We start from the raw sequence: 22,887 nt of genomic DNA on the forward strand, positions 1-22,887 counted from the left end.
AAAGTATTAGTATTTCTACATGCATGTAGATGTTACTCCCTACTTCTACTCTAAAAGCATTGACCTTTGTTATTGTTGTTGTTTAGTTGCTGAGTCGTGTCCGACTCTTTGTGACCCCATAAACCCCACCAGGCTCCTCTGTCCATGGGATTTCCCAGGCAAGAATACTGGAGTGGGTTGTCATTTCATCCTTCAGGAGATCTTCCTGACCCAGAGGTCGAGCCCACATCTCCTGCATCAGCATGTGGACTCTTTACCAGTGAGCCATAAGGGAAGATCACGTTAACTATTATTTCTGTGTAAATAATGCCTATATTTATATCAATATCTTGGCCCTTTCTTGAACTCTTGTTCTACAGTTACAACCATGTAACTGTATATACCATGTAGCTTTCTATATCTGAATGTCCCCCTGTTAACTCAAGAGTTAATGGAGGTAGACAACCTGAACATAATTTCCCAGATTGACACTGATCATAATAATCTTAATATGAGAATTACTGTCAGGATGAATAAACAAAGTTGATTTACAGTTTCCCATAGATCTATATCTGTCACATATCTAGAGTAGAGAGGCCATCTAGAAATAAATTCACTATCATCACATTGGAAATTATATGATCATTGTGATCACTTTCTAAATTTGCTATTAAAAAAATGTAAATCTACTTTTACAATTTTATTTTCTTTTAAAAATCTGTTTATAAGATAATTTATTGAGTATGAAACCTTTTCTACTTTGAAGGAGAAAGTTAGGATATTAAAAAGCTGAAAAGTACTTACCTATGAGATAAGAACTGTTTTAAGTATTCACATGTAATAACTCTTTGATCACTCAACAACCCCTTGATATATTGATAAGTACTCTTGCCCCCATTTTATGGATAAGGAAACTAAGTAACAGAGAGATTAAGTAACTTGCCTCAAGGTCACGTAGATAATCAGCTGCAAGCTGGAATTTGAATTCAAGAAGTTTGATTCTAAAGCCATTATGCCAGACCTCACGTAAGAAGCCTTTTTCATATAGAGATATTAATAGGTTGACCAAAAAGTTCATTTGGGTTTTTTGTACACTGTTATGGAAAAGCCTGAAAGAACGTTTGGTCAATCCAACATAAGGAAAAAAGTTAGAAGTAATGTATATAATCTCATTGGGCTTCACTGGTGGCTAAAGAATTGGTAAAGAGTCCACCTACCAATGAAGGATATGCATTGGGTTCAGTCCCTGGGTTGGGAAGATCCCCTGGAGAAGGGAATGGTTACCCACTCCAGTATTCTCCTCTGGAGAATTCCATAGACAGAGGAACCTGGCAGGCACAGTCCATGGGGTCACAAAGAGTCATACATGACTGAGTGAATAATCTCATTACCAAACTCTATTATCATTTCAAAAAATACAAACATTATAAGAATAAAGTCAGATAGTTCAAACAGCGGAAGAATGTCCAAAATGAAAAAAATTATATAAGCCAAGAAGAATATACAAAATAAACATGAAATCCCCTTTCATTCTCCTTTAAGTCCATCTCACCCAAAGGAACCACTGTTAATAGTTTTTTGTGTTTGCTTCCATAAAAAAGTATATGTTTACACATATGCACCTATGTATTTTTTAATTTAACAAAAAGGATCATATTATGCATACTCTTGCACAATTTGACCTTGTATTTATTTTTTCTTGCTCATCTTGCCATAGCACATGTTGATGCATCTCATTATCTTTAACAGTTGTTTAAAATTACAGTGTATGGATGTTTTATAAAGTTTTTAACTGGATGCTTTAGTTGTTTCAATTTTTTCCTTTTAAAACCAGTGTTGAATTATATAATGTCCCGTATGTTTATCTTGGTGAACTTTTTGTGACTATTTTTATAAGTTAAATCTTTGACAGATACTTATTTTTAAATTATAGAATTATGGAATTGAAAGTAGTCTTCTAAGTGCAGACTATATCAAAGCCATTATATTGATATAAAAACAAAAATTTTAAGATATTTATAAGAGGAGTAATACAAATTCTTAATATTTTAATATCTACTAATCTTTTTATCAGCTTATGTGTTTCTATTTACGAGGCTTTTTCTGGTATTCCCTAGGGTGTTCGTCCTGTGGCTCAGGCTGGCAATAAACACGGTGAACTCAGTCCCTTAGCCCTGTTTGCTTTCTTTGTGAATCGCTGCAAAGAAAATCTTCATGTTGTAGTGGGCTTTAGCCCCATTGGAGATGCCTTCCGAAATCGCTTGAGGCAGTTCCCATCCCTCATCAATTGCTGTACCATTGACTGGTTTCAGGTTTGTAATTTGCAGTGTATGTGTGTGTGTGTGTGTTAATTGCTCAGTTATATCTGACTCTTTGCAACCCCATGGGTGGTATCCCACCAGGCTCCTCTGTCCATGTGATTCTCCAGGCAAGAATACTGGAGTGGGTTGCCATTCCCTTCTCAAGCGGCTCTTCCCAACCCAGGAATCAAACCTGGGTGTTGCTGCATTGCAGGCAGATTCTTTACCATCTGGGCCATCAGAGATAATTAAATCTTTTGGACTGTTACAGAAATCTACTCAACTTCTATTAATATGCATGTATCAAGTGCTTTTTGGTTACTCACTCTAACGGCAGCACCAGGGACTTGGAAAACTCCATGATCCCCAAAATGATCTCATATACTAGACTGGAAGACAAAAAAGACAGCTAGCAAATGAGCAGTCAGTTACATAAAAGAGCCATAGTCTCGACGTGCAAAGGTGTGCTTATTAAGACAGTGTCTCTCTGAAGCATGAAAATGAATCTATTACATAGAGGAGGGTTGTATAAGGAACCAGAAGAATGTATCTTTTATATATATATATATATAAAAGATCATATATATATGATCTTTTATATATATATATATGATACATTCTACTGGTTCCTTATATATATACATATATGTACATACATATATATATATGTATGTATGTACATGTATGCTGCTACTGCTCCTAAATCGCTTCAGTTGTGTCTGACTTTGTGCAACCCCATAGATAGCAGCCCACCAGGCTCTCCCATCCCTGGGATTCTCCAGGCAAGAACACTGGAGTGGGTTGCCATTTCCTTCTCCAATGCATGAATGTGAAAAGTGAAAGTTAAGTTGCTCAGTTGTGTCCGACTCTTAGCGACCCCATGGACTGCAGCCTACCAGGCTCCTCCGTCCATGGGATTCTCCAGGCAAGAGTACTGGAGTGGGGTGCCATCGCCTTCTCCTGTGTATATATGTATGTACATGTATATATATACACATCCATCAGATAAGATCAGATCAGATCAGTCTCTGAGTCGTGTCCGACTCTTTGCGACCCCATGAATCGCAGCACGCCAGGCCTCCCTGTCCATCACCAGCTCCCGGAGTTCACTCAGACTCATGTCCATCGAGTCAGTGATGCCATCCAGCCATCTCATCCTCTGTTGTCCCCTTCTCCTCTTGCCCTTAATCCCTCCCAGCATCAGAGTCTTTTCCAGTGAGTCAACTCTTCACATGAGGTGCCCAAAGTACTGGAGTTTCAGCTTTATCATCATTCCTTCCAAAGAAATCCCAGGGCTGATCTCCTTCAGAATGGACTGGTTGGATCTCCTTGCAGTCCAAGGGACTCTCAAGAGTCTTCTCCAACACCACAGTTCAAAAGCATCAATTCTTCGGCGCTCAGCCTTCTTCACAGTCCAACTCTCACATCCATACATGACCACAGGAAAAACCATAGCCTTGACTAGACGGACCTTTGTTGGCAAAGTAACGTCTCTGCTTTTGAATATGCTATCTAGGTTGGTCATAACTTTCCTTCCAAGGAGTAAGCGTCTTTTAATTTCATGGTTGCAGTCACCATCTGTAGTGATTTTGGAGCCCAGAAAAATAAAGTCTGACACTGTTTCCACTGTTTCCCCATCTATTTCCCATGAAGTGGTGGGACCGGATGCCATGATCTTTGTTTTCTGAATGTTGAGCTTTAAGCCAATTTTTTCACTCTCCACTTTCACTTTTATCAAGAGGCTTTTGAGTTCCTCTTCACTTTTCTGCCATAAGGGTGGTGTCATCTGCATATCTGAGGTTATTGATATTTATCCCAGCAATCTTGACTCCAGCTTGTGTTTCTTCCAGTCCAGCGTTTCTCATGATGTACTCTGCATAAAGATATATTTAGAGATAGATATATCTTTATCTATTTATACATATATTTATTATAAGGAATTGGCTCACATCTTTATGAAGGCTGATGATTTTCAAGATTTGCAGTTGGCAAGCTGGAGACCCATGAGAGCTGATGGTGTCATTCCAGTTTGAAAGCCAGCAGGATTGAGACCTAGGAAAAGGTGTTATGCTTGAATTCAAAGTCAGGAAAAAAACTAATGTCCTCACTCGAAGGCCATCATGCAGGAGGAATTCTCCCTTATTTGAGGGAGGTTCAGCCTTTTTGTTCTATTCAGGCCTTCAACTGATTGGATGAGGCCCACTTACATTAGGGAGAGCAATCTGCTTTATTCAGTCTATTCATTTAAATGTTGAACCCATCCAAAATGTACCTCACAGAAACAACTAGAATAATGTTGGACCAAATATATAGGCACACATAAAATTAACCATCATAAGAGGATAGAACATGCAGAGGTGCAACAGTGGGGAAAGTGTGGCTCATTTGGGCAAATAGTTAAATAGTTTGGTGTGGCTGACTGGCAATGAGGGCAACAGGAGTTAAGTTGGAGCTTTGAGTGGGTGCCAGGCTATAAATGAATGTGTAAATGTGTCTAGGAATTTGGTTTTATACCAAAGACATTTCAAGGCAATTAACATGTATATAGCTAATCTACATTTTAGGAATAACCCAAAACTCTTGGAAGCTTTATGGTGGATGATTTGGAATTGGGCAAAAGAAGAGACAGGAAGACTAGCTGGGTGACAGTTTCAGTCATGCCAGCAGCGAATGATACAGGCTATCACTTCATTTAAACAGGGGAAATCATCACTGTCTGAGTAAAACCATTCAGTATTTATGTTTTTGAGAAGGGTAGCTCATGGTGCCTTCTATTTATTTGTTTTATGCCTAGTAAAGTTATGACCAACCTAGATAACATATTGAAAAGCAGACACATTACTTTGCCAACAAAGGTCCGTCTAGTCAAGGCTGTGGTTTTTCCAGTGGTCATGTATGGATGCGAGAGTTGGACTGTGAAGAAAGCTGAGCATGGAAGAATTGATGCTTTTGAACTGTGGTGTTGGAGAAGACTCTTGAGAGTCCCTTGGACTGCAAGGAGATCCAACCAGTCCATTCTAAAGGAGTCAGCCCTGAGTGTTCTTTGGAAGGAATAATGCTAAAGCTGAAACTCCAGTACTTTGGCCACCTCATGTGAAGAGTTGACTCATTGGAAAAGACTGATGCTGGGAGGGATTGGGGGCAGGAGGAAAAGGGGACGACAGAGAATGAGATGGCTGGATGGCATCACCGACTCGATGGATGTGAGTTTTAGTGAACTCCGGGAGTTGGTGATGGACAGGGAGGCCTGGCGTGCTGCGATTCATGGGGTCGCAAAGAGTCAGACACGACTGAGCAACTGAACTGAACTGAACTGAAATGAATGTATTGTGGACTATAGCTTGATCCTGGATAGTTTCTTTTAAAACTAATTTTCTAATACTAATGCGTTTTGTTCTCTTTCATCTTTATCAATTGCATGTTTGAAAAACGGTAATTCTTCCCTTTTGAGGACTGTAGTGTGTTTCAGCTAGTGGATGTTTTAGAATTTATACAACAATAAAAGTCATGTGAAACAGTTTTCCTTTATGCAAACTGTATCTTAATATTGCTTTCATTAAGTAGCCCCAAACCAAAACCAAACAAACAAAGCCTATCCAGTTAAAAGTTTTTCTTTTGTGAGATCTTATAAGTACAATTCTATTTCTGAATATGTTTTTTATAACCATGAGTCTTTCTGTTCTATTGTATGTGATTCATACTTATTGGGGGAAATTTAAGAAAGAAAGAACTAGGAGGTGCAAATGGATAAGGGAAGTTAAGTGGATAACAGAGAGGAACCAAGATTTTACAGTGTAACAGTGGGGATACAGAAACTGTGTCGGGGTACTGATGGCATTGTTTGAGGCCTGAGTCTTTTAAGGATGGAAGTGAGTGTGAACTACTGTGTGTCACATAGCTGAGAAGTCACTGACTTTTTGGATAGATTTCTGTTCTCCAAAATAGGGTGTAAACTTACCAGAGGTGCCAAAACAGTTCAGAAGATAAGGGTAGAATTTACTGAAATACTCACTTGTGTATGAAATATCTCATGTGAATTGACATTACTTCTCTGGTGGCTCAGGTGGTAAATAATCTGCCTGCAATGCAGGACACCCAGGTTTGATGCCTGGGTTGGGAAGATCCCCTGGAGAAGGGAATGGCAACCCATTCCACAATTCTTGGCTGGAGAATTCCGTGGACAGAGAAGCCTGGCGGTCTACAGTCCATGGAGTTACAAAGAGTTGGACACAACTGAGCAGCTTGCACTTTTACTTTCACTTTCCCACTCAGTTTGTATGTCAGATGGACATATGTCATAGATAGTGTGCAAGGGACCCTCAGGGAGTCTTGCAATGAACTGAAAATTGAAGATGGACAATGCAGTTATAAGTGGACAGTAAAAAACTGTCATAAAACTAGCAGGAGCTAGCTCAAGCCCTGTGTCACCTACATTTTAAGACCAAAAACAATGACAGTTTAACAAGATCTAGTGAGACATTGGTTAAAACCCTGGAGGCTCAGATCTACCTGCAGCGTGGGAGACCTGCCTTCAATCCCTGTGTCAGGAACATCCCCTGGAGAAGGAAATGGCAACCCACTTCAGTATCCTTGCCTGGAAAATTCCATGGATGGAGGAGCCTGGCAGGCTACAGTCCATAGGGTTGCAAAGATTTGGACATGACTGGGTGACTTCCCTTTCACTTGGAATATGGATTTGTATCAACTGTTTAAATAATAAAGGTTATTCCCAGGGTGTGTCATGACTTTGCAGCATTAGCTTATGATGTCATGGTTACCTCTCAACAGCCATTTTCTACCCACTTCATCTTTGCTAACAGAATTCTGATTTTGTTTGGGAAATTGCTACCCGAGTAGGCAAAGTCTAATAGGGATTCATTCCTGGTTGGCCTAAGTCAGCATTGGTGCTCTCACTCCTCTTATTGTTGACTGTTTACACATGAGCCTTTTTGTGATGTGTTTCTTACCAGTGGATCTGGATTTAAAGTCTGCCAGGGAGCTTTGGGGAGAAGCTTTTCAAAATAAAAAGAGTTACATGATCGGAAAATGGTGCTTATCTTGACATTTTACAAAAATTCGTTTATGTTAATAATAAATCTTTAAAGGCCTTTTTTTGGGTTTAAAAATATATTAGTACAGTAATACCATATGAATATAATTAATAAATATGTATATACTGGTAATGGTTGCCTAACACTTTTTTTAATAATTAATGGAGTATTTGATCAAAAAGCTTGATTTTTACTAGAGTAGAGGGCCAAACAGAATGGGAAAGACTAGAGATCTCTTCAAGAAAATTAGAGATACCAAGGGAACATTTCATGCAAAGATGAGCTCGATAAAGGACAGAAATGGTATGGACCTCACAGAAGCAGAAGATATTAAGAAGAGATGGCAAGAATACACAGAAGAACTGTACAAAAAAGATCCTCACAACCCAGATAATCACGATGGTGTGATCACTGACCTAGAGCCAGACAGCCTGGAATGTGAAGTCAAGTGGGCCTTAGAAAGCATCACTACGAACAAAGCTAGTGGAGGTGATGGAATTCCAGCTGAGCTCTTTCAAATCCTGAAAGATGATGCTGTGAAAGTGCTGCACTCAATATGCCAGCAAAGTTGGAAAACTCAGCAGTGGCCACAGGACTGGAAAAGGTCAGTTTTCACTCCAATCCCAAAGAAAGGCAATGCCAAAGAATGCTCAAACTACCACACAACTGCACTCATCTCACACGCTAGTAAAGTAATGCTCAAAATTCTCCAAGCCAGGCTTCAGCAATATGTGAACCATCAACTTCCTGATGTTCAAGCTGGTTTTAGAAAAGGCAGAGGAACTAGAGATCAAATTGCAGCATCTGCTGGATCATGGAAAAAGCAAGAGAGTTCCAGAAAAACATCTAGTTTTGCTTTATTGACTATGCCAAAGCCTTTGACTGTGTGGATCCCAATAAACTGTGGAAAATTCTGAAAGAGATGGGAGTACCAGACCACCTGACCTGCCTCTTGAGAAACCTATATGCAGGTCAGGAAGCAACAGTTAGAACTGGACATGGAACAACAGACTGGTTCCAAATAGGACAAGGAGTACGTCAAGGCTGTATATTGTCACCCTGCTTATTTAACTTATATGCAGAGTACATCATGAGAAACGCTGGACTGGAAGAAACACAAGCTGGAATCAAGATTGCCGGGAGAAATATCAATAACCTCAGATAGGCAGATGACACCACCCTTATGGCAGGAAGTGAAGAGGAACTAAAAAGCCTCTTGATGAAAGTGAAAGTGGAGAGTGAAAAAGTTGGCTTAAAGCTCAACATTCAGAAAACAAAGATCATGGCATCTGGTCCCATCACTTCATGGGAAATAGGTGGGGAAACAGTGGAAACAGCATCAGACTTTATTTTTCTGGGCTCCAAAATCACTACAGATGGTGACTGCAGCCATGAAATTAAAAGACGCTTATTCCTTGGAAGGAAAGTTTTGACCAACCTAGATAGCATATTCAAAAGCAGAGACATTACTTTGTCAACAAAGGTTCGTCTAGTCAAGGCTATGGTTTTTCCAGTGGTCATGTATGGATGTGAGAGTTGGACTGTGAAGAAGGCTGAGAGCCAAAGAATTGATGCTTTTGAACTGTGGTGTTGGAGAAGACTCTTGAGAATCCCTTGGACTGCAAGGAGATCCAACCAGTCCATTCTGAAGGAGATCAGCCCTGGGATTTCTTTGGAAGGAATGATGCTAAAGCTGAAGCTCCAGTACTTTGGCCACCTCATGTGAAGAGTTGACTCATTGGAAAAGACTCTGATGCTGGGAGAGATTGGGGGCAGGAGGAGAAGGGGATGACAGAGGATGAGATGGCTGGATGGCATCACCGACTTGATGGATGTGAGTCTGAGTGAACTCTGGGAGCTGGTGATGGACAGGGTGGCCTGGCGTGCTGTGATTCATGGGGTTGCAAGGAATCGGACAAGACTGAACAACTGAACTGACTGAACTGAGAGGGCCAAACACAAAAAATTGATCTTAAAATGCATATTGTCTACTATAAAGGAAAAACATGACAAGCATCTTGTTGAATCTAAATGGAATGAAGTTTGGAATACTGTATTGAGCAAGTGAAGATTAAGTACTCATTTAACATAAATTATTTCATTGAGTAAATATTTCAAATATTTACCAACAAGAGCTGTTTAAGCACTGACGGTAACAGTAGTGAGGTAAGAGTCCTTGCTTTTGTGGTTTTTATATTTTAGTGGTGAGTCGGTGAGGCAGACAAAAACAAATGAATAAATATATGTCAGATATTGCTAAGTGCTAAGAAAAAGTTCAAGATAAGGGAAAGAGTAATGAGGGAAAGAATGCTGTTTTAGAAAGAGTGAGTGCTTTGGGCAGACATACCTGGTAGGTTTGCATTTGCACAGAGGTGTGAGGGAGTTGAACCACATGGAGATCTAGATTAGGAGGGTTCCAGTCAGAGGAACAGCAAATCCAAGACCCAGGGCCAGAAGCACCCTTGGTGTATTCTAGGAAAAGCAAAGGAACCATCTCACTGAGGTGGGGAGTACTGGAGGGAAAGTGACTCTGTGGGGAAGAAAATCAAATGTTCAACTTTGGATGTTGTAGCAAGTAGGAATTATGACGAGCTGCTAGTAACAGAAAGTGAAAGTCGCTCAGTCATGTCCAACTCTTTGTGACTCCATGGACTATACAATCCATGGAATTCTCCAGGCCAGAATACTGGAGTGGGTAGCCTTTCCCTTCTCCAGGGGATCTTCCCAACCCAGAGATCGAACCCAGGTCTCCCGCACTGCAGGTGGATTCTTTACCAGCTGAGCCACAAGGGAAGCCCGCTAGTAACAGAAACCTAAACTAAACACATAAGGGTTTTTTTCCTCGCTCATATAGAAGAAAAATCTGAAGATCTGGACTTTGTGACTTAACAAAGTCATCAGAATCCCATATTCTTTCTTTATTATCCTCAGCATGTAGTTTCCATCTTCAGAGTCATCATATGGCCTAATGTAGCTGCTAGAACTCCAACTTTCACATCTGTGTTCCAGGCAAGAAGTAGAATAATAGAAAGTAAGGCACAAAGAGCCATGCCAGCTCTATGTAACACTCTAGAGAGCTTTCTCTGATGTCTCCACCCAATAGATGCTCATATGTCATTATCCACTCTGAATTGCAAAGTCTAGGAAATGTAGTATTATAGCTGGGGATATTGCTATCTACAATAAAATTGGAGTCTTAAGGAAAGGGGGCTGATAGATATTAAGAGGGCAACAAAGCAGCCTGTACCATTATCATACTAAATTTGGGATGCCTACTAGACATCCAAGTGGAAGAGACAGGAAAATGGTACAATATATCTTTGATATGTAAAGTATTATTGACCTTTCCTATATTGAGTTATCTTTAATTTTAATGTATAAAATACTTATATCTTCCGTAGATTTACTTGTGACCTTAGTCCCTCTAATTCTATTTTCCCTACTAAGATTTTAATTTTCTCAATCCCAACTTCTTCTCTCATAGGAAGACAATTTATATAATTTGAGTGTGACTAATCATTTTAAATTTCACTTGTTTTTCTTTTTCTTATTTTTAGCCATGGCCTGAAGATGCTCTTGAACGTGTAGCTGTGAAATTCTTAGAAACACTGGAGCTCACTGACGTTGAACGACGAGAGATAGTTCCAATATGCAAACACTTTCACACTTCCATTATGGAACTTTCAGAAAGGTTAATATTAATAAATTTTTAAATGACAGTAATGCCTTGTATGTTAAAGCATCTCTTTTAGGAGAAACTGCAAATTTTAGTATGATTTCTAAGTCTTATAATTCTCTTTAATCATTTAATTAGTTATGGCTTTTAAGTATTAGAAAGCTACTTGATCTAGGTTTAACAAAGAGCAGGGTATCTTAAGGGAAAGAATATAGCTGCATCTTAGAAATCACTAGAAGCAGGAGTTAAGAAGCCACCAGAAACCCAGAAATTCTTTTTCCCTATTTCTTATTCCTGTTTCTCTGTGGCGTCTGCTTTCTCATCTTTTCTCTTTGAGGCTGAATTTTCTGCTTTCCAGTGTATATGGAGGAAAACTATCAGCCTCTCAATTCTCAAGTTTACTTCTTGCAATTCTAGCTGATTAGCTCTTTCCAGCTTTCTAGTCCAAGTTCGTTCCAAAATGTGATTTAGCTTTCTTTGTGTCTAGTGCCCAGTCCTGGCCTGAACTGCTGTGTATAGTGTGGCAGGTTTCATAGAACAAGCATTGCTGCTGGGGCACTTGTTGGAAGTCCTTAGACAAGAAGGAAGATGGTTGGTAGGCTGTGGATACCTTAAAAGTACCAGTTTTACATCTGTTCATCTTCATGTCATACATGCTCATTGTATATTGCCTATCCAGAGTTTGACAGCCAGCTAGCATGTTTGGCTTGGGCAGGAACACCACGAAGGGGGCTCTAGTCTACACACTCAGCACGAAACATCGTTGCATCCACTGTTTGTATGTGTATGAGTAGTAGTCTTATATTTGTGGCCGAGCTCCATTTAACCAACATGTGACACACGTGCAAGGAATGACGACTTTTTCTTGCTGTCCTGTCTGTAGTCCTCTTTCCTTGTGTACAGTCTCTTGGGTCTGCTACAGGATTAGATCCTCCTGGCATATGAAACATATAAAAAGGCCTCTATCGTTCTTGCATAGTTCTTTCTTGAGACAAATCTTTGTTGATTTGTGCTTTTTTACTACATCATTGCTATTTGATACTAATATTTTGCAGACTAGAAATTAGGACGTGGTTCTGTGTAAAGTTAAGTACTCAGCAGCTTCTGAGTAAAATCAACCTTTATTCTTAAACATTTGTTGTTAATGCTATGTTGAATTTACTTCTTACTTTGTAAAACCCATTATTTATAGTAATACTGTCTGCCTCTCTTTTAGGTTCTTGCAAGAGTTAGGACGACATAACTATGTTACTGCTACTTCTTACCTTGAACTCATTGCCTCATTTCGACAACTGTTGACTAAGAGACGACAAGCTATAATGGAAGCAAAACAGCGCTATGTGAATGGACTTGACAAATTAGCTTTTGCTGGGTCTCAGGTAAATTTGAGGAGCTGCTCAAGTGGAAATATAAGAAATACAATTTATTGAGAATGCAGGTACTATGTTATGTACTTCATTTGCATTAGTTATGTACTTCATTTGCATTACTCTAATTATTCCTCATGATAACTCCATAAGGTAGACACTTTTATGATCCTCATATTACAGATGAGTAAAGTGAATTTTAGAATTTTAGAGAAGTTCATTCAGATTGCGCAGACTCAAATACATCCAGTTTTATTCTTAAGTTTTTGGCATTTGGAGAAAGTACAGTGTCAGGGTTGACTTTTTATTATAATAACTGGTTAAATATAAGACTTTTCTTCAAATGAGTCAAGTAATACTTATTAGCATTATTTCAACATAAGCAGCAGAGTGGGTGGTCTGAATGAATTGTACACCATACACATAATATAATAGGGATACCCAGAGCTGCTACCATTTTTCTATCTGACTTTTCTTCCATGACAACTGCATTCTTCCATTGCCCTGTCATACTCAAGAAAGATAAAGTCTTTTGTGAAGAAAACTGGCCACACTCTCATGGCTTTGTTCATCATGTAAAGAACTGGAAAAAAAGTTAAGCTTTTCTGGTCCTGATTTTAAGTTTCAGTTTTCTCTGCTTGGCTTCTATAGCTATTGTAGTTATGAAAACTAATGACAAATTGTCTATTTAGGTTGGTGAAATGAAAACAGAGCTTGTCCAATTGCAGCCCAAATTAGAGGAAGCAAAAGTTGAAAATGCAAATATGATGCAGGTAAAGTGTGCTGAATTTTTTAAAAATTGATGACAAAAGACAATTGAAATACATAAATTCAGCTTTGATAATAAGCCTTAATTCATTTGCGATAAGATCTTTGGGACGTTACTCTTTTCAGTTGATTCACTGGGTTCCTTGTGGGTTCTGTTGTTTTTGAAGAAAGATGAGAAGCCCATCACTAAATTAGGTCTCATATATTTACATTTCTCCTCATTTTATCCTTTAAAATTATATGTTTGGTGTTCTACTTTTCAAATATTCTTTTGTCTCTAGGATAGAGAAAACAGTAGGATGTTTAAGCATGTTTAAGATGTCTTTATTTTTTTCTCTCTTTTGCTTAGCTTATCGAGATAGAATCTGCACAAGTGGAAGCAAAAAGAAAATTTGTGAAATTTGATGAAGAGATAGCCAGTGGAAAAGCTGAGGAAGCCCAAACTCTGAAGAATGAATGTGAAAGTGATCTAGCTGAGGCAATTCCAGCCTTGGAAGCAGCCCTGTCTGCACTGGATACACTAAAGGCAAGTGTTGGAATGAGCTTGTGTTTTATCAGCAACTGTAACTGTGTAACAGACTTGGTTAATTCCGTGTTGATCATTTTCAGTGGGTGCTATTATATTGTTATCATCCAGTCAAATTAAATTTGACTCTTAACAGTTCCTCTTTGATATATTGTTATCTTATGTTTTTGCTTTTGTATATTTATTTATAATTTTCATTCAGGACATTCCAGTAGGAATGGAACAATCTCCAAGAGGCCAAAGTGGTTCTGTACATGAGCCAGGAGGCATTTGTTAAATAGAATATGGAGTCACCTCTCTGCAGCCTTCTGGTCATGCATGTACAGAAAAACCTAAAGATCATTCCTCATGTAGATGTGGGTTGCACTTGTCTGCATTAGACTGTTGCTTATTTCTCTTTACAGGGTCTTTAGGCAAAACCAGAATAATCTCACCAAACAGGTCAGAGAGATGAGCTTCTATTAGCTAGGGAGGCCCAGTGTAGTATGGGAGTTCAGGATATCCAGTCCCCACTCTATGCCTTTTTTCCTAATCAGTGCCCTGACTTTCATGTAAAATATCTGACAAAATGGTAAGCTCAACCTGTCAGTAGTTAAGCATCTTGCAGGATCACTGAAATGATCTGATGGTAGAACCTAATGACCTCCTGCAGCTCCAGCTGCGTAGGAAACTAAGATCTATTGTTGTTAGCTTTCCAGCAATTGCAAGGGAAGTCAGAGGATATTGGAGAGGATAGTAAATAAATGGATCTGTTGTGTCTGTCATAACAATATATGCCTTTTTAGAAAATAAACTTGGAATTGGAAACTACCTCTTCTTTCATTTTTGGTGGGTAAAACTAATATGTAAGCAAAGGTGGAATTAAGCCTTTATCTAAATTAGGGTTCTTAAGATGGATTTAATGCTTGGTATATCGTTGTATAAAAATTTTGTGTATGTGTGCAAAAATATTTTATTAGAAATGTTCTTAGTTGACACCATGTTCTCATAAGGATCTGTGAACTCTCAAACACTTGGGAAACATTAATTTACTGGCTTCAATTTTTTTGTTACCTTTTTTATAACCACACAGAGCAAAAAACAATTATAGTTTCAGATGAAAATCAGCGCTGTTATTACTCTCCAATATTATAAAATAACTGTCATTATTTACAAATAGGCTGTCCTAAAGGCATCCTGTTTTCTTTTGATTTAGCCAGCTGACATTACGATTGTGAAGTCAATGAAGAATCCTCCATCTGGTGTTAAACTAGTTATGGCTGCTGTTTGTGTTATGAAAGATATAAAACCAGAAAAAATTTCGGATCCTTCAGGAACTGGAGGCAAGGTAATAACTAGACACAGATTTATATTACGTTCATGAATGTCCAGAACACTTTACAACAACTATTATCAAATTAAATGTCAATAGTACCCAGTCCAAGGAAGACACATTGTATATGTACTCCAGGGTAAAGTGAAGGCAGTATGCTGTGCTGTGTTGAGTCACTTAATCGTGTCTGACTCTTTGCAACCCCATGGACTATAGACCACCAGGTTCCTCTGTCCGTGAGGATTCTCCAGGTAAGAATACTGGAGTGGGTTACTTCTCCCTCCCCCAGGGGATCTTCCCAACCCAGGGATTGAACCCAGGTCTCCCACATTGCTGGTGGATTCTTTACCTTCTGAGCCACCACAGAAGCCCGAGGGCAGTATAGTATCAGAGAAATGTAGTCCCAGTGGTTTCCACCTCCTTTTCTGGCTATGCAGGATTCGCCACTCTATTGGGGTGAATGAACAGGGAGATGGCTGTGATTTTCTTGCTAAGAGCCTCAAGAATGTGACATGGTTATACAGGTGTTGTTTCCAAGCATTCAAGAAATTCTGCTGAGGTAACTTGTACTGTGATGTCGTTAAAACTATGTGCTTGGGAGCCAGAATGTCTGTATTCAGAAATCCTGACCCTCCCAGCAGTGTGACCCTGGGGAAGATGCTTAACCTCTGTGGAACTCTGTAAAAGGAGCATTGTCAAAGTACTTTCGTGACAAAGTTAACGTGAGGATTGGGTTAGTTACTACATACTAATCTCTTAACATATAAGGCCTTTCACACAGTAAGCTGTCTGTGATAATAAATGCTACACATTTATTAGTAAAAGTTAGCTGTTATTATTGCAATTGTTATTCAAAGGTATATCCCTTAAAAAGAAAGGTATAACATCTATCCTAAACTAAATTTATAGACTTATTTTCTTTTCAGGGTTTTTTTCTTTTTCTTTTCAAGTTTTTACAATACCTAGGTTTGAATCCTTGAATTGGAGAATTGGGATTTTTGTGGGGGGCCCATTCTGTCCTCCCTTGAGATAATAAAGATAAAAAATAGGCTCTTACCTTATCAAGTTATTCTCACACACACACACACTATGCTCACACACCCCTATCAAGCTTCTGAAATTAAGAATGTTCAGCTAGTTATTTAACATATTTTATGAGCGTGAGCACCATGTGCTTTATCTTATAACTGACTGAGCAGTGTATAATCTTTGTCTTACCGCTTTCTTTTCTGTATTCCACTTGGGAAAATCTAGGTAGGTGAGGGGATTTTCTGTAAGAAAAATGTTTGCTACCCATCCTAGTCCATTTGGGCTACTCTAACAAATTACTTATGAACAAACATTTATTGCTCACACTTCTAGAGGCTGGTAAGTCCAAAGTCAAGCCTGCAGTAGATCCAGTGTCTGGTGAGGGTCCAGTCCTGGTTTATAGAATACTGTCTGCTTGCGGTGTTCTCATGGTGGAATGAGAGGGAGCCCCCTGCCCTCTGTTTTATAAGGGGACTGATTACATCCATGCCTTAATCACGTTCCTAAGACCCTACCTCCAAATACTATTTACTGGGAAGTAGGTTTTAGCAGAGGAATTTGGGGAGAGGACACAGACTTTCAGTTTATAGCACTACCTTTATGATTTGAAAGTCAAGATTAAAGGAAAATAAAAGTTGAAATAATAAAAATATTTTGCTTACATGAAGTTTGGATGTTATTTGTACCAGCTGCTTTTCTTAGTTTTCTAAAAAGAAATGATCATATTTTTTGCCTGTCGATGTGTTTTTTTTATTAAACTTTTAAAAAATTTACTCATTTTTTGAACTGTGCTGGGTCTTTGTTGCTATGCACAGCTTTTCTCTAGTTCTGGTGCACAGACTTCTCATTGCAGTGGCTTTTCTTGTTGTGGAACAAGGGCTTCAGAGCGCAGGCTCAGTACCTGTGACGTGGTACATGGTCTTAGTTGTTCTGTGGCATGTGGGATCTTCCCGAACCAGGGATCTAACCCCTGTTCTCTGCATTGCAAGATGGACTCTTAACCACTGGACCACCAGGAAAACCCTCAATATTTAATTTTTAATAATAAGTTAAATATGTAAATTAATATGCATATTTAAAATATTTGATATACTTACCTTGTTCTCAGAGAGAGGAGTCTCTTTATTTCATTTCCAAGGACATATAAGTAGGTATTTTGAAAGTTCAGTGTATAGTTTCTCTGGATTAGTATACCTTAAACCTCAAGAAGAAAAGTTTTATATCAAACATATTTAACTGTACATATAATGTTTCTGTAAATTTTATTTATAGATATTAGATTACTGGGGACCTAGCAAAAAACTTCTGGGAGATATGAATTTCTTAAGAGATTTGAGAGAATATGACAAGGACAATATTCCGGTGAGTTTCATTGGATTTTTTTCTATAAATGTAATTTTGCCAAGATATATAAAATCTTTAACATTTTTCAATATTATATAAAATGTAAGCAAATAGAGTGTCAGTAGAATTAAAATAGTAAAGGAATATTTATTAATGACTATATTATGAATTCTCATAATGCATAAAACCACTTCTCTTTCAGACCATCCAAAGTCACTGAATAAATTAACTGTTTTAGTGTATTACTGACATGCAAGAGTTCTCGAAGTGTCTTCTTAAAATAGTTTATTTCTTAACAAGTTGGATACACAAATTTCTGAGATTAAAAGTATATACTTTTTCGTCCAAACTTCTATTTATTTATGTTTAGTTGTTCTTTTTCCTTGTTTACACATGTTTTCCCAAACTGCAAAGGTCTTTTTAAATTTTTTTAGAAGACATATCTTGTCTACCTGTAATAAATTTGCTGCAATTATGCTTATTTTAAAAATATCTCTAAGTACTGACTTTGGCTTTTAAAGACAACACAACTGTTTTATATACTCTTTTTTAAACTATATATGATCAATTTTTCATCTAATGATTGTGTGGTACATGTTGAAATTTTAAGATCTAAATCTTTGTTTCCCAGGTGACTGTTATGCAGAAGATTCGTGGTGAATACTTAACAAACCCTGAATTTGATCCTCCTAAGGTTGCTAAAGCTTCCTCTGCAGCTGAGGGTCTGTGTAAGTGGATCATGGCTATGGAAGTGTATGACAGAGTTGCAAAGGTATTTTGAGGATCAGCACATCCATTTTCTATTGAAATATTCCCATAAATTAAAATCTATGCCTTTGAAATGGAGAAGGAAATGGCAACCTGCTCCAGTATTCTTTCCTGGAGAATCCCTTGGGCAGAGGAGCCTGGCAGATTACCATCCATGGGGTCATAAGAGTAGGACACGACTTAGGAACCAAACCAACCAATGCCTTTGAAAACTCTAAGATTAGCTTCTGTTGAGTTCAGCCTAACTCATTTCCCCTCATATTTAATAAAAATGTTTGTGATTTTTAATCTGTCATTTTAGGATTGAGGTTCTTTCTTCAACTGAAAAAAAAGTGGTGTTTTGAATTCACTGTATTAACAAATATTTGGTGAAGAAAGGAAAATTGAAATAAATTTGTTCATAATAAAAGATCTATGCCCTTATTTACTAGTTCAGAAGTTTCTAAAAGTGATCCCACAGAGAATTTGTCCTGCTCCAGCATAATCAGTTCAGTTCAGTCACTCAGTCTTGTCTGACTCTTTGCCACCCCATGGACAGCATAATCAGACGTTAATTGAGTGTCTAGTGGATGAAGAGAATGCTTACGTATGACATAACCTGTTGGGACCAGTATACATGAGAGCAGGGAGATCAACAGAACTGGCCAGACTGACCTATAGTTACAGGGACCTGGGGCAAAAGAGAATTAAGTTTTATGGGAGACAGCAGAAGCAAAGAAAAATCCAAAACGTCAAAGGCCAAGTGGCAGATGAAAATCTTGATGCAGAGGTCAGAAGTAAGAAATTCCAGTCGGGTTAAGAGGAGAAGGATGGACTCAAGCAGTGATAGGGAGTTTTTTTGGAGACTCCCTGGGGCCAAATTATAGGAGAGCAGAGAATGGTTAAGAGCATTTTGTATGGGGTAGGAGAAAGCTTCAAGAGAGAGGGGACATATGTATACCTATGGCTGATTCATATTGATATATGGCAGAAACCAATATTATAAAACAATTATCCTTCAATTAAAAATAAATAAATTTTTAAAAAGAGCACTTTGCAAATTTGACTAGCAAAGGACCAAGGAAGCACTGGTCTTGCCCTCTGTAACTTGCAAAATTCTACCAAGGGGAGCAGAAAATATAAATAAAAATGCCCATGGAAATACATGATATTATGTGTTTAGAAAAACCTTAGAGTACAGAATGAGTAATCAGGCTGTAACAATTGAAAAGATATTCCTAATGAGGCATACGTGCTTGTAGAGAGGTATGGATTTTGTTCATTTCAGAGGAATAGACCAGTATACACCTGGTATAAATAAAATTAATTCTATCTGAATGTTCTTCCATTTGAACATCTTGTCCCTCCGCATAGTAATCCCAGCAGGTCTGCAAGCTGTCAACTCAGCCTGTTTCTACATAACCCACAAGACAGGTGGAATATTCTGGATTCTTTCTATAAAGCAGAGAATCTAAGGTATTCAGGTTCTTTTCTGACTTCCCACCCTGTTCAGTTCAGTTCAGTCACTCAGTCGTGTCTGACTCTTTGTGACCGCATAAATTGCAGCACGCCAGGCCTCCCTGTCCATCACCAACTCCAGGAGTCTACTCAGACTCATGTCCATCGAGTCGGTGAAGCCATCCAACCATCTCATCCTCTGTCGTCCCCTTCTCCTCCTGCCCCTAATCCCTCTCAGCATCAGAGTCTTTTCCAATGAGTCAACTCTTCACACGAGGTGGCCAAAGTATTGGAGTTTCAGCCTCAGCATCAGTCCTTCCAATGAACACCCAGGACCGATCTCCTTTAGGATGGACTGGTTGGATCTCCTTGCAATCCAAGGGACTCTCAAGAGTCTTCTCCAACACCACATTTCAAAAGCATCAATTCTTCGGCTCTCAGCTTTCTTCACAGTCCAACTCTCACATCCATGCATGACCACTGGAAAAACAATAGCCTTGACTAGACGGACCTTTGTTGACAAAGTAATGTCTCTACTTTTGAATATGCTATGTAGGTTGGTCAAAACTTTCCTTCCAAGGAGTAAGCCCTGTACCTCCACATTATTTTAATTCCAATGTACCTGCCTCGTGTTGTTATAGAAAGGTCGAAGGGAGATATCCAGCAAACTCTTCTCTAAAGTCCAAAGTAGGAAGAAAAGCTTCCTAATTTCTGTTTAACACATTCTGCCTTCAGGATTTCTGCCGTGAGGAGAGAAAGCAGGTCAATCGTATCTGATTCTTTGCTTCAGTCTTCCTCTTAGCCTTCAGCTCACTCATGGCAATGTGTCAGTAGACTTAGGTCTCCCTTCTTTCAAATGGACATATACTCTCTTTGGTCATTTTGTAAGTTCCTTATACTGGTGTCTTACAGTATACTCTAACCAAGTTGGCCATACCCCATTCTTCATATACTTATGAGCATAATAAAAACTTTAGGAAATCGTTTTTCTCTCAACAAAGCATCACTTTTCACAATTTGTTGAGGAAAATTCAATTTTGATAGTGAAGCTAAATACCAAGTCTTTATTTCTCTTTGTATTACTGCTACTGTCTTAATCTCCTCAAGACAAATGTAATCCTCAACTGACTGGGAAGGAAATCAAAAGCTTGGAAATGCTAAAAAAAAAAAAAAGGCAGCACATTCATGTATTTTTAAGCGTTTGTCATTTCTGTTGCATGTTTTTCTGTTTTGCGACAGTTCAAAGGCAACTCCTGATTGTATTGAGATGTTTTGCTACATATTATGCTGTTGTGCTACATATTGTGACATATTATTAGAGTAACTTGCCTATTTATAGATGAAGTTTGCTGGTCCAGGATGATTTTATATATTTTATAAGATAAAATATATTTTACTTTATTTGCATATGAAAATATAAGATTTAAGGCATTTAAAATTTGCATGGTTTATTTTTATAAGTAATAAATGTATTTATAATCATAAATAAACATTTAAAATTCATGATATCTTAAAGGATTATGTTGATTGTCAGTGTTATATATAGTACATGTTATAGCTGTGTGTACTGTTCCCAAACAGGTAGTGGCTCCTAAGAAAGCCCGCTTAACAGAAGCTCAGAAGTCCTTAGCTGAGACAATGGAGCTTTTGAATCAGAAGAGAGAAGAACTAGCAGAAGTAGAACATCATTTGGAAAATTTAGAAAGAATATTTCTTGAGAAAACTGAGGAAAAAGCTCGTTTAGAAGACCAGGTGGAACTTTGTGCTAAGAAACTTGAAAGAGCCTCAAAACTAATTGGAGGACTAGGTGGAGAAAAATCGAGGTCAGATTTCTACTCATTTTAACAATGTTTTAAAATGTCTGGCTTGACTGTGCAGCTCTCTTTGGGTATTATGATTGCCATGCCATGCCATGCTCAGTCACTTCAGTCGTATCTGACTCTTTGTGACCTCATAGACTGTAGCCTGCCAGGCTTCTCTGTCCATGGTATTTTTCCAGGCAAGAATACTGGAGTGAGTTGTTTATTTTGATTACTGATTTTTAAATGGCTGGTTGAGAATATGGGACTTTCTATAAAGCACCTGGCTAGGCTTCTCCTAACAGAATTTCAGTGTCAAGGATGGTGTTTGCAACTTGCTTTCAAATGTTAAAAGAGAGAGAGAAAGAGAAAGAGGCAAATAAGGCTTAAGACAAGTTTTAATCTTAGTGGTGAGTATGTGGATGATCACTGTGCAGTTCTTTCCAATTTTGTGTTCAAATGTTTTGTAATAAAGTGTTTGGAAGGGAGTAGTGAATATATGGTTTATTTTGTTAAATTTATTTTAAATAACTGACTTGATGTAACAAAGCCAGTTAGCTTTATTCTAATCTATTTATACTAGTCAGCCAACTATCATAGCTATTAATTGTATTTGTTGAATGAATAGCATGATAAAGTAACATACTTTTGACAGTACTTCGTAGTGCAGATTAGATGGTTTTGAAATGCACTTTTTATGGTAAAAGTTTCATTAAATGGAAAAAGATACCAACCTTAGCTATAGTATGCCAACTGCTATACAACTTAAATGTAATTTTTGGTAATGAATTACAAATGTTTCTGTGTTTTTCAGAAACAAATAGCAGGGCCACTGGGCCAAATCATCCTGAATAAAATTATTAGACAAAATTCTGGTGATTTTTTTTTGTTTCTGTTTTCCTATCCTGAAAGAACAAGTCCTATAAGAAATGAGTAATATTCTAATAATGAATAGTGAATTATTGTTTATAAAACATAAATGTATATTATAGCACATTAGAGCTAGAAGGGACCTAACCTCCTCATTTTATAGATACGCAAGTACCCAACTTTTCATGGCATTTTGTTATAGAATTTGGACTAGAAACCCCTGGCTCTTTCATTACTGCCTTAAATCATTCTCTTTGGTGAGGCTGTTTTGCCTTTGATTGGTCTCCTAGATGGTCTCAAGCTGCAGATGACCTTCAGATAGTATATGAAAATTTGACTGGTGATGTCTTAATATCAGCAGGAGTAATAGCCTACCTTGGTGCTTTCACTTCTGGCTTTCGACAAACATGTACAGAAGATTGGAGCATGTTGTGCAAGGTAATGGTTTTATATTTTCTTAAGAGTTTATTTTTAGAACATTTAAAATATATGTTGGGGTATTTGGGGGGAAAGGTTGATAATAAAAATAGAGAAGGAAAGAAATGACTGAAAATATGAAGTTTTTTTTCTTCTTATTTGATCAGTAAAATATTTCCATAGTCTAACTTTTCATTCAGTTTTTTCAGTTGTTAAGAATTATTAAATACTGTCTAACAACAAA

General features: G+C 38.0%; 1 protein-coding gene across 26 annotated transcripts in view; it reads left to right on the plus strand.

The window, feature by feature from the left end:
• Positions 1–22,887, plus strand: part of DNAH12 (dynein axonemal heavy chain 12) — a 191,553-nt gene that overhangs the window by 120,758 nt on the left and 47,908 nt on the right. For all 26 annotated transcript variants that reach the window (XR_015151493.1, XR_015151494.1, XR_015151495.1 and 23 more), the window contains 10 exons: positions 2,097–2,291; positions 10,888–11,021; positions 12,223–12,385; positions 13,066–13,146; positions 13,491–13,671; positions 14,867–14,994; positions 17,281–17,370; positions 17,984–18,124; positions 21,139–21,380; positions 22,517–22,664. Coding sequence is in view for 22 of the 26 variants with exons in the window: in XM_086367336.1 (XP_086223462.1) it covers positions 2,097–2,291; positions 10,888–11,021; positions 12,223–12,385; positions 13,066–13,146; positions 13,491–13,671; positions 14,867–14,994; positions 17,281–17,370; positions 17,984–18,124; positions 21,139–21,380; positions 22,517–22,664 (1,503 nt within the window). In the remaining 4 variants the exon portion in view is untranslated. The remainder of the gene's footprint in view (positions 1–2,096; positions 2,292–10,887; positions 11,022–12,222; positions 12,386–13,065; positions 13,147–13,490; positions 13,672–14,866; positions 14,995–17,280; positions 17,371–17,983; positions 18,125–21,138; positions 21,381–22,516; positions 22,665–22,887) is intronic.

The sequence above is a fragment of the Bos grunniens genome, chromosome 22 (assembly GCF_055505025.1).
Source record: "Bos grunniens cultivar Pamir isolate PY7600 chromosome 22, Bosgru_T2T1.0, whole genome shotgun sequence".
NCBI classification, from domain to species: Eukaryota; Metazoa; Chordata; class Mammalia; order Artiodactyla; family Bovidae; genus Bos; species Bos grunniens.